The sequence below is a fragment of the Cyprinodon tularosa genome, unplaced genomic scaffold, assembly GCF_016077235.1.
Source record: "Cyprinodon tularosa strain WSP-4 unplaced genomic scaffold, ASM1607723v1 ctg342, whole genome shotgun sequence".
NCBI classification, from domain to species: Eukaryota; Metazoa; Chordata; class Actinopteri; order Cyprinodontiformes; family Cyprinodontidae; genus Cyprinodon; species Cyprinodon tularosa.
This window is the reverse complement of record NW_024039055.1, coordinates 755,432-766,760: the sequence shown is the minus strand read 5'-3', so window position 1 is coordinate 766,760 and position 11,329 is coordinate 755,432. Positions and strand designations below refer to the sequence as shown.

The window sequence follows — 11,329 nt, the reverse complement described above, 5'->3', positions numbered from 1 at the left end:
AAAGAAAGAAAGAAAGAAAGAAAGAAAGAAAGAAAGAAAGAAAGAAAGAAAGAAAGAAAGAAAGAAAGAAAGAAAGAAACTATGATTGAAAAGTTAAAAAGCAAAGTAAAAAAGTTAATAAGTCTAGTGTTGTGGTCCAGCTTTGATGACACAAAAAAGTGGAAATCCACAAAGGCCACAGATGCACCATGGACTAATTTTACGCATGCAAAAGAAAAAATGTTCCAGGTAAACTCCTTTTGTTTTCTAAGTTTATTATCTATTATGCAAACAGAAAAGACAAACATTTCCTCCATGTTTCTCTTGCGCTGGTAAAAAAAAAAAAAAAAACATACACCCACCCAGATGCATGCTTGCCCTACCATTGACTGCCTATTTATAAAAAAAAAAATTCACCTAAATTAATCAAAACTAACCAAAAACAAAGGAACGTGACTGAATAACCAAAAAACATAATCTCATCACAGATATCAAACAATAAAGTAAAATAAACTTAGCTAGATTCTGCACATAAACAAAAAACTTTGTTAATTATGATCAAAAAATAATCAGTTTACAAATATGTTTAGGTTTATAAACTAAAAAATATGAGTGCCAGCATCAGCATTAATGCCTCTAAGGTTATGTTGTACCAAAAAAAAGTGGTTCTTTTACACTCAGAGTATTTTTCATGAATTTCTTATAGAAGCACTTTTGATATTTTTCTTAATATGTTTATGTTCCGGCAAGTTGGTGTTTGTTGTTATTACATTGATATTAATTTTTGCCATCAAAAAATCTCTATATTTTTAATGTTACAAAGGTAATATGGTCTTGTCTTGGATTCCAATAACACTATTGGCCTGAAATTTGAATTTTCAAAGTATTTCACTGAGTTCCCTATAAAGGGTTAAGTAAACATTGTAGTGGGGGAGCTTTAGCACCTCCTAGTGGCTAGATTAAATATTGCAGATTCACATAAAACGCTCAACTTTTATATATTTTTCATTCTTTAAGATAAAAAGTCATATGATTTAAATGTGTGTTTCTGTGCATTAAACCAGAGAAGGTGTAAGGAACTAAATGAGTTTCAGTTCAGGTTTAAAGGGAAAGAGGAGCAGTTTAGACCACAGTTAGTCAGCAGGATCACATGAGCTGCGTTCATGTGACTGATCCACGTGCTCTCAGGGATAAATAGGAGCAGAGCCTCGATCAACAGCAGCCAGGCGAAGGGTGGAAGGTGTTACTGAGAGAAGACACATCCAGAACCCGGACAACAAACGACAGGTTGGTTGTTTTCTCTATTTAAAGCTCTAAGCGAGTTACGCTCTGCTCATAATGTTTGTGTTTGCTCAGTCAGTTACATAAAAAAGAGGCTAACTTATTTAGGCCTCCTTTTTCTAATCTATCTTAAATCTAATTTAAATATCGAGCGTAACAAAAAGCAGGTTGTGTCCTCGACAGCAGCTTCGTTTCAGTCTAATTTGCATGATGTTGACTTTTTAACCGCCTTTGTTTGTCAGCCTCTCTGAGGTAAAACATAAAGCAGGAAGCCCGGATTAATTCACACTTATCAGTTTTTAAAAGTAAAAATTAATATGGATTCAATAGTGAAATGTGATACTGGAAAAACCCCGATCACACTTAGAGGAGGCTAAAATGGTCCTGAAAGATGACCCTTAAGACATTTAGAAAGGAAATGGAAAGTGAAAGCAGGTTTTATAAGAAGGCCTGTGTGTTACAGAAGAGGATCAAAATACATTAATAAGAACCAGATCAGTCTCACTCTGGAGTAACATTATTTTATTAAGCACAGATCTGTGAGTTCGAAATGAGGAAAGCCTTCCTTTAATGGACTAGAAGGGCTAAATGCCTTTTGTCCATTATGATTGTCAGTAGGTTAAAAAAAAAAACATAAGTGGGGTTTTCTGTGTCACTTTGTTTTTCTTTCACCAAGAAAAGAAAATTCTGTAAATCTGAAATTTATTATGGACTCTCTTATCTATAACAATCTCTTCTAAATAAGCTCATTGATAGGTCTGTAAAATCTATCATAATTCAATTGGATTCAGTTTATTTCTCCAATGTACAAACTTTATCTCAAGGCTCTTTGCAGAGGCTGTTTAATCAGATCATATCATCAGATTGGTTCAAAGTTTTCTATCTAAGGAAACCAGCTGATTGTGCTGAGTCATTGCTGGATTCACTCATCCTGGATTCACTTACATCATGTTATTGACTCTTGAGCAACACTGAGCATGCATGTAGCGACAATGAAGAGGAAAAACTCAGTTTAACGGAAAGAAACCTCCAGCAGAACCAGGCTCAGTGTGAGTGCTGAGGGGTTTATTTGCCCTGTTTGACCTGGAAAGTTTTATGCAACAGGTCATTTCTGAGTGACAGACCTAAAGGAGTCTCACCCTGGTCTTTTTGTGCTGACTCATAAAGTTCAAACATCATCATCAGACCAGCTTAATGGAAAAGATGCTTCCTCCAACAAACCAATAAGGGTCAAAAATCAGCTTGTGTCAGAATGAAACTTTGGTTGTTTTTTGCTGTTTCCAAGCAGCTTTTAGTCAGCAGCTTTTTTTTTTTTTTTGACCACACTGTCCTAGGCTTAGAAAGCAACTGACATTTTAGCTGATGTAATGTCGAGAAGTGAGAAGTGCGGATAAGTAGACCTGGTGTCTCACTTCCCCCTCGAAACACTTCATCTAATTTTCAGTTGAATTCATGCTCCAGCAATAGAAGGAAAATCACAGTTTTTACTTGGGATCCCTTATAATTGGTCAAAGAAGAGAGAATACACTTGTGAACAACATTATACATTATTTGTTTATTTAATATGCCGAGATTTCTGGTGTTCTTAACGCCAGCTGGAGCTTCTTAACTTCGCCATTTTTATAACAAGCTCTCGTTATTCTCATAAAAGGGGAAACTTTCTACTTCTCCTTTTTTGTGCTTTCGTTGGCAGGCACCATTGATCATCTGTCATGTGATCTGGAACCTGTTTACCAAGAATTTAGGGGTTTTAGATTTTGCTGTAACAGGAAGAGAGCATGCCTGAACAGGTGTTATTGTGAGAGAGGGAGCAAAGAGTCCTAAATTAAGGTTTTTCACACCAGTTTATACCATTGTTGAAGAAGTTAAGTCTTAGCTGTGCTGGGGTTTTTTTCTGGACTTATTTATTCATTTATTTTTTATAAAATACATTTATATTATATTATTTGTTTTTTTTAACCTCTTACACCCTCAGGGGGTATAAATAAATTTCTGCCTGACAAAAACACACAAAAGTAAATCACTTATAGCCTCACAGCTATTAGATTTAAGAAGAAACTTTTGGTACGTCTGTAAAGGTAAGATGTCATAGAATGGTGTTCTGGTGTCAGCACCATTGTAGCTTTGACCCTGCCTAAAATATTAGGGAAAAAATACAAAATATTTTGCATTTTTTGAACCTCGCCAAAATTTTCTTTGAAATAAACATTGCAAAACACTACCAAAATATTATTTATAGCACAAAAAAGTAGTACAGACTTTCAAATGTAAATGTTGTGTAAAAATATACCAAATTTGGACTCAATCAGATGAATAATATTTATTTTAGAATGGTATTAGTGAGAAAGTTCTTAGGCGGAGAGGCCATTTTGGCACATTTATCCAAAAATGTCACCAAACTGTGCCAAATGTGTTTTTTACATCAATACTGGGGGTTTGTTAAAATTACGAGGTCACATGGCAGCTGGACCCACCGGTGGGTCTGTAGGGTTCTAGGGGTTAAGGACATTACATTCTGCATAATCTAAGCAATCGCTACCTGCAGGTGTGCACTGCTAGGTTTGGGCAGTAGGTTTCATTCATGTGTACTGATGCAGTTTGTTAACATTGTAGGAGACTTGACTGAGAACATGAGCTACTTTATCCCTCTACTTGCCGCTCCGTCAACCATGATGATGTTTACTCTGTAAAGTTTCTGCTCACTCAGCAGCTTTAGTAGTGTATCTAAGTGGGGGACATTCAGCACAGCATTGCACTTGGGTAGGAATGTATCTTTCCAAGTTGTAGAGTATGAAGACTTTTTTCTTTTCCCCCTTTGTGTTGTGTAGAATGCGGTTTGCAGTTATTCTGGCACTGGCTGCCAGCTTGTCTGTGAGCCTGGCCAAACCCCGCATCCATGCTCTGTCCAACGATATGGTCAACTACATCAATAAGCTTAATTCAACCTGGAAGGTGAGTATTTAATTCCCTTTTAGCATCTTAATCGTGTAAGATTGACTAATTCTCCCTTTCCTTTCTATAGGCTGGCCACAACTTCCGTGATGTTGACTATGGTTATGTCAAGAACCTCTGCGGTACTCTGCTTAAGGGACCTAAGCTCCCTGTCATGTACGTCTCACAACATCAAGACCAATTCAGTATTTTTTGATGTAGTACAATTGTGCATGATTCATATCTTCTAACACAACTAACTGTAAATGCAGGGAAAGTTACTCAATACAAACTATTTGCGAGCATCTAGGTAGGGTTTATATTACCCTCTCGTTTCCTTTTACTCTTATCCAATTAAATCTTTTTATTTCAGGGATCCACCTTTCTAAATTGACAGTACATGGCCCTGATGCAAAATACATTTTGTATTAAAACTAACTCTAAACCTCACCTTGAACTTGTCATCTTAATGATAAAAACATAGTGGTAGCAGCATTATACTGTGGAGATTCATTTTGCATCAAAGACAAGGAAATGGTGTTAATTGAAAAATGGTAGCTGAAAGCGTAAAGAGATTGTAACATCCTCCAGGATTAACTCACAACGCAAAAAAAATAGCATTGATAGATTAAAGCGTATTGATGTTTTGATGTTTTCCAAGTCTGATTGGGCTTAAGCCATTTTCTTGTGCACAGCTTGTAGAGATAATTTCTAACTCTTATCTCATTGTTCTATATGTAGATTTAAAAAAAATGAAGAAAAATATTCTTATTTCACTGTTAAGGACTATTTTGTAATGGTGCAACATATTCATACCTCTGATAGATCATTATGGCTCTAGCATTAAAAAAAATCAAGGGCATATGGTGGGATTGGTGTCTTGGGATCTCATTGTGGCTAAATTCTTCCAAGACGTTACAGTTTTCTGCTCATTAAAAAGCTGCTAAGGTTTCACAGGAGTAAAGCTTGTTTGTCTGTTCAGGGTTCGAAGCTCAGGATACATGAAGCTGCCAAAAGAATTTGATGCCAGAGAGCAATGGCCCAACTGTCCCACTCTGAAGGAGATCAGAGACCAGGGCTCCTGTGGATCCTGCTGGGTGAGATGAACTCACTGCTCCACAAGAAATGCTAACTGGATGTCGTCACCAGATGTTGGAAGTAAATTAGCCGATTTTATTCTAATGGCATCTAATGCGCTGATTTCAGGCATTTGGTGCAGCAGAGGCCATCTCTGACCGGATCTGCATTCACACCAAAGGCAAAGTCAACAAGGAGATCTCTGCTGAGGATCTGCTCACCTGCTGTGACAGCTGTGGTATGGGGTAGGTCCCTCAATGTCGGCTTTCCTCTAATTAGAGTTTTTAGTCACTTAAAATGATTCACAATTTAACATTTATGCACAAGTTATTTTAAGTGGTGTAGAGCTTTGTCCGTTACTTCTTTGCACAAGCTTCCATTTATTCAAAGTGAGTTTTTGCTCTACACTTATCTTGGTGCAAGTTGCATAAATGATCTTCTGAAATGTTTTGGCTTTTTAACACCAACTTGACTTCTGGTGTTTCTAACTGGCCAAAATCAAAATGTTATTTAATTTATTTTGGTAGATTATTTGCTAGGCTCCATCCAGGACCATTAAAAAAAGATGTCCTGGATGTGTGTGATAACAAAGCTGATGGTTATGAGATGAGTTGTAATTGATGTGTTTTTTGTTTTCTTCTGAAGATGTAATGGTGGTTACCCATCACAGGCTTGGGACTTCTGGACCAAAGAAGGACTGGTGACCGGAGGCCTCTATAACTCTCATATTGGTGAGTTCATTAGTGTCACTGTTTTTTATTCATTAAAGATCAGTTCACAACGTTATCTCAATTTTTCCTAAAAATAATGATTAATTGATAGTTTAGTCAATGTGGTACCAAAATCACAAAGTACATATTCAAGACTTGTGGGGGGGTTTATAAAATGAGGCTAAGATGTTACAAGCAGGTTCTCTGTTTTAACAAGGTGCAGATGGGGTTTATAGATGCTGTTTTGTTTTTCCTTTTTCTTCCTGAATTACTCTTTACTGATATTTGTTTAATAAAATGTGGCCAGATGTTTTTCCTCAATGTTCAAATTTTGGGTGTTCAAACAGTACATGTGTAGAAGCATTCTTGCATGAATGGTCCCCTGGGCTAGACCTTCCTCTTTTTAAGGCTGATGTATACTTCGAAATTAGTTCGTCTGCGTCTGTGTCGCGGTGAACGCAGAGACGTTCCCGCCCCCTCTGCAGACACTCTGCTGCGCCTCTCCCAAGCCTTAGGTGACTGGCTGCTGTTGATCCAGACAGGATGCCTCTGATTGGTCAAATCTACATCCGTTCTACACTATGCGTATCTCCTGATTGGTGCTTTACTGGCTTGTTTTGTTTGTATGACTGTGATTGCGGAAAAAGACTCGTGAAGTTGGACCAGCTAGAAGAGCGAGGTGCGCAAGAACGCTGGGACCCTTTTTCCACCTGGATCCTCACTCTTTTTCGCCCTCATTTCCCTCCGTTGTCGCCCAAACTTGCCCCCGTTTCCTTACCACCTCGGCCGTATCTAGACCCACAGCTAGTTCGTGATTTTGTTTGTGTGGAATAAACATAACGCAGGTCATGCTTTAATATTGAGCATAAATCAAAAAATGTCTGTCAGACCTGCGACAAGCTCACTGTGACACACTGCTGCAGGAGTATAACCAGCCCAACCAATTAAAATGCAGGAGATCTTCCAAAGTCTGAGGCAAGAGAAATGCAGTGTATTCTTTACTGCAGGCATCCCCAAAGTCGGTCCTCGAGGGCCGCTGTCCTGCAGGTTTTAGAGTTTTCCCTGCTCCAGCACAGATCATGTACATTGATGGTTGATTAACAGGCTTTTAACCTCTAAAACCTGCAGGACAGCGGCCCTCGAGGACAGACTTTGGGGATGCCTGACTTGAAGCATCAAAATGCTGTTCCTCTTCTCGGTGACCAGCAGGGGGCACCAAATATCCATACACTGCACATGCTTAAAAGCGAACAAATAAATTAGGATGGTGTGACTCACAGGTGTCAAGTAACGAAGTACAAATACTTTGTTACTGTACTTAAGTACACTTTTTAGGTATCTATACTTTACTCCATTACTTATTTTTCCTCCTACTTTTGACTTCTACTCATTACATTTTCACACAAGTATATTTACTTTCTATTCATTACATTTTTAAAACAAACGTAACTCGTTACTCTTGGCTTCGGTTTAAAGCAGAGGTCACGGATTAGCGGACTGCGATGTTATGAACAACATTAAATCCAAAGAGTTTGTCTGAGGTAAAGCTGATTTATTTGTTGTAGTCTCTTGTTATTCACACACAACACTAAACAGCGATTTGCCGACGTGGGTTTTAAAACTGCAAAGCTTTGTCTTCAGCTGAAAATCAAACGTGCATCTACACAGACCAGTGTGATGCATTCGCGAGCGTCAGACAGCTATGGTGCATTCAGGAGCATGGGACATTTCATACTTACAAGGAAAGAGACAAAAACGGAACGTAACTCATACAATAATGTATTTATTCAGAAACAGTGTGGGCTTTCTTACAATACTGAATGCTCTATAATTGTGTTTCTGTTATTTTTTGATTATGCACATCTGCTAGCTTTTTATTCTAAAAAATCTATAATATTACTGCAGCAAATTATCAAAGTTTTTCAAAAGCCTGTTTAAAAGCTCCAAATGAGGCTTCAGATCGTACAGCGACAATTGCGCTGCCATTGTTTTACAGGGCAGAATTTGCATTTGCTGAATCTTGTCTTTTAACTAGTGATTGATATACAGTCATACAAGTGTAAACTCCTCTCAGATAGAACAGGATGCAATATTTGGCAATTTCTATTTTTATTTTTTCATCTTATTTTTTTAATTCAGTGCAACATGAATGCATAAATACGTCATTTTATTTGAGTGTTAAATTTTGTTTAAAGTAACAGATCATAAAAAATGTCTCCTGACATTTACTGGTTGATTTTCTTTATTCGGACCCCACTGATTTTTTTTATTAGTTACCCCAGGTTTAATATTTATAAATATATATTTCACGTCATGTGCGCCATCCAATGCAGATCATTGGTGCCATCCACATCTAGTGAAAACTAGTGTAATTGGATGAGTCATATAACGCAAACACTCATTGGTTAGTTAAAGGAAATAATCAGAAGCAAGCAGGTGTTCTTCAAACTGTAAACATGAATCGTCTATGCCATGCTACAATGTAGGATTCAGAAAAAGATGTTGAAATGTCTGAAAGGTCGGACACAGGTGAGAGCGTATCGGGAGATGGAGATGGAGACCAACAAGACCTCCCTCATCCTTGGCCCTATCTCAAAGAATTTTTTGAAATAGACGAAAAATTGAGCTTTTAATTCATATAGTGGCATCTGGCCTTTTTCTTAAAGTTTACTTTATACTTTAAGTAGTTTCTGGGGCACATACTTTTTCACTTTTACTTGAGTAAAGAGGTCAAGTTGATACTTCAACTTTTACCAGAGTGTTTTTAAACTGCAGTATCTATACTTCTACTTAAGTAACAAATGTGTGAACTTTTGACACCACTGGTGTGACTCCTGTGTACCCTCTTCAGATGCTCCCCTGGGTGACTGTCCATATGGCCTATGTTAAACAGTCATGTTACACAGTTCTAATGCTTTACTTTTTGTGTGGGGGGATTTGTAGGTTGCCGTCCCTACACTATCGAACCCTGTGAGCATCATGTGAATGGCAGCAGACCTCCCTGCACCGGGGAGGGCGGGGATACGCCTAAATGTATCTCAGAGTGCGAAGCTGGATACACACCAAGCTATAAAGAGGACAAACACTATGGTAAGTATCCATCAGTTTAAGATTAGCATAATGGCTACTCTACCCTTGCTTCTGGTTGTTTTGCTGATAAAAATGAAACCTTTGATTGGAGGACTTGATTTTGTTCTTTCTGCAAAAATGACAGATGATATTTGAAAGTTTATTTTATTGCGTTTTAAGAAGAACTTCTTTTAAATTTGTATTTACGGATCTGTATTGGTCATATCCCTTCTTCATGTGAATTGATGCATACAGGATTTTAACTCGATATTTGTTGCAGGTCAAACTGCTTATGGTGTGCCAGCACTGGAGGATGAGATCAAATCTGAGATTTACAAAAACGGACCAGTAGAGGGAGCCTTTTTAGTCTATGAAGACTTTCCTTCCTACAAGTCTGGTAAAAAAATAAAAAATCAGACCACATTATAAAAATTCTCCCAAAAATCTGTCGGCACAACCTTGTAGAGGATAAATTATCTCTTTTCTCCACTCCTCAGGTGTGTATCAGCATGTGTCAGGCTCTGAGTTAGGCGGACACGCCATAAAGATCCTTGGTTGGGGAGAGGAGAACGGTGTACCTTACTGGCTCTGTGCAAACTCCTGGAACACAGACTGGGGTGATAATGGTGAGCAAAAAATTCTATATTTGTGCATCCAAGTGAAACACAAAAGTAAGTCTGCAACAAGTAGGTCTGGAGTCCTGTTTATATGTTGATCTGGTATACTTATCGTTATTTCTATTGTCTAAAAATACGTTTGAAGTACAAATTCTGGTGTAGATTATTTTTCAAAATGCAACAATACACCTTTTATATCACCTTTTTAAAAATGACATGCACTTAAGGTAAATTATAAAAAAAAAATCTTGGATTAAAATGTTTGCAGGCATTCCAACCATGCTATTTTTATTTTAGTCTGAGCATTAAATCCACAAAACTGATTTCTATCCCTTGGATTTCAGGGTTCTTTAAAATCCTCCGTGGATCGGATCACTGCGGTATTGAGTCTGAGATTGTGGCTGGAATCCCTAAAGAAAGGCAAAGGTAAGATTAGTACTGTTAGGTTGCTGACTATAAGTTGTTTTAAATATGAGATTAAGACATTTTAAAAATGTTTGTTTGCAGGTTTTAAGCTGCTTCGCCACCAGAGGGCGACAATCTCCTCTCAACAAGAAGTGAACAGAAATTGCAGCTTAATAGTTGACATCTGAAGGAGGGGAAATTCAAGCACCTTCAGTTTTTAAGTGAATTATCAGACGGAAGAAAGACGCCCTCTTCCTACACACCATTTACCCCTGTTTGATGCCACTTGTAGACCAAGATGTTTACAGGTCTGTTTTAGGACGCTCCCATTTTATATTTTTAATTGTTTTGAGAAAATGTTGCATTAGAAAGTGGAATGGGTTTGATGCTGTCACAGCTTTTGTTTTTCTACTGCTTGAAATGAACTGTTTAAAATCACCCTAATGAGCTGAGGTACTGTATAATTCATGTGATCATGCAGTAATTCCTTGTTGCTTTTGAATGACCAACTATACTCCACTACTAAATATCAGAATGTACTGTGTTTAACGGCTGGAATTGTTTTTACGCCTTTTTCTATGTAGCTTGAAATGAGATGGATTTTGTTTTTACTGCCAATTATGATCAAATGTTAGGCAAAATAAAATAAATCTTTGTTTGGCAATGTGGTGGTTCTCAGTTTTTGGGTTAATGTACAAAAGCTTCACATTAAAACAGGAATTTGAAAGTAGGACAGGGGGTTCATAAATTTGGTTTAAAGATTTTAAACTTAAAAGTCAATGACTCCTTAAAAATACAAAGCTGGATATCATGTCAGTCTAGTTAAAAGGTGTCGTCCCTGCATATCTGTTATAGCCTGTTCACATTCAGTAAGTTAAACAGTGGATCATTTCATTTAAGCTTTACATTGTTTTCTATGGGATCTTATACAACTATTTGTTTCTAAATTAATTGTCAGGAGATGTATTTAGAGAATATATTGACCCTTAGTTTTTTCCTTATCACAACAAATGCTTTATTTCGTCAAACATTTTAATAGAAAACCAGAATTTATTGAACAGCAATATGATTTAGGAAAGAAAGGAAGATGAGGTATTCTCTTTTGTGTTGCCTTTTATTCTGCACATGTCAAATCATTCAGTTTGGAAAGCAAAGCAAGATTATACGGTAGAAGTTTGTTTTCAAAGTGCTGTACATGATAGGAAACGGGGAAAAGACATTGCAAGAAAATAGGATACAATGAAAGTTAGACCACAAACT

The 11,329-nt window shown here is 37.3% G+C and overlaps 1 protein-coding gene across 1 annotated transcript; it reads left to right on the top strand.

Annotated features, from left to right (window-relative positions):
• The first annotated feature begins 1,107 nt into the window (after positions 1-1,107).
• On the top strand, positions 1,108-10,733 carry ctsba (cathepsin Ba). The gene is made up of 11 exons (XM_038294631.1): positions 1,108-1,266; positions 4,089-4,212; positions 4,283-4,368; positions 5,174-5,288; positions 5,398-5,513; positions 5,914-5,999; positions 8,922-9,068; positions 9,328-9,444; positions 9,545-9,673; positions 10,009-10,090; positions 10,172-10,733. Exons 2-11 carry the CDS (start codon positions 4,090-4,092, stop codon positions 10,176-10,178), a joined length of 1,008 nt encoding a protein of 335 aa, XP_038150559.1. The 5' UTR covers positions 1,108-1,266; position 4,089; the 3' UTR covers positions 10,179-10,733.
• Positions 10,734-11,329: the final 596 nt, after the last annotated feature.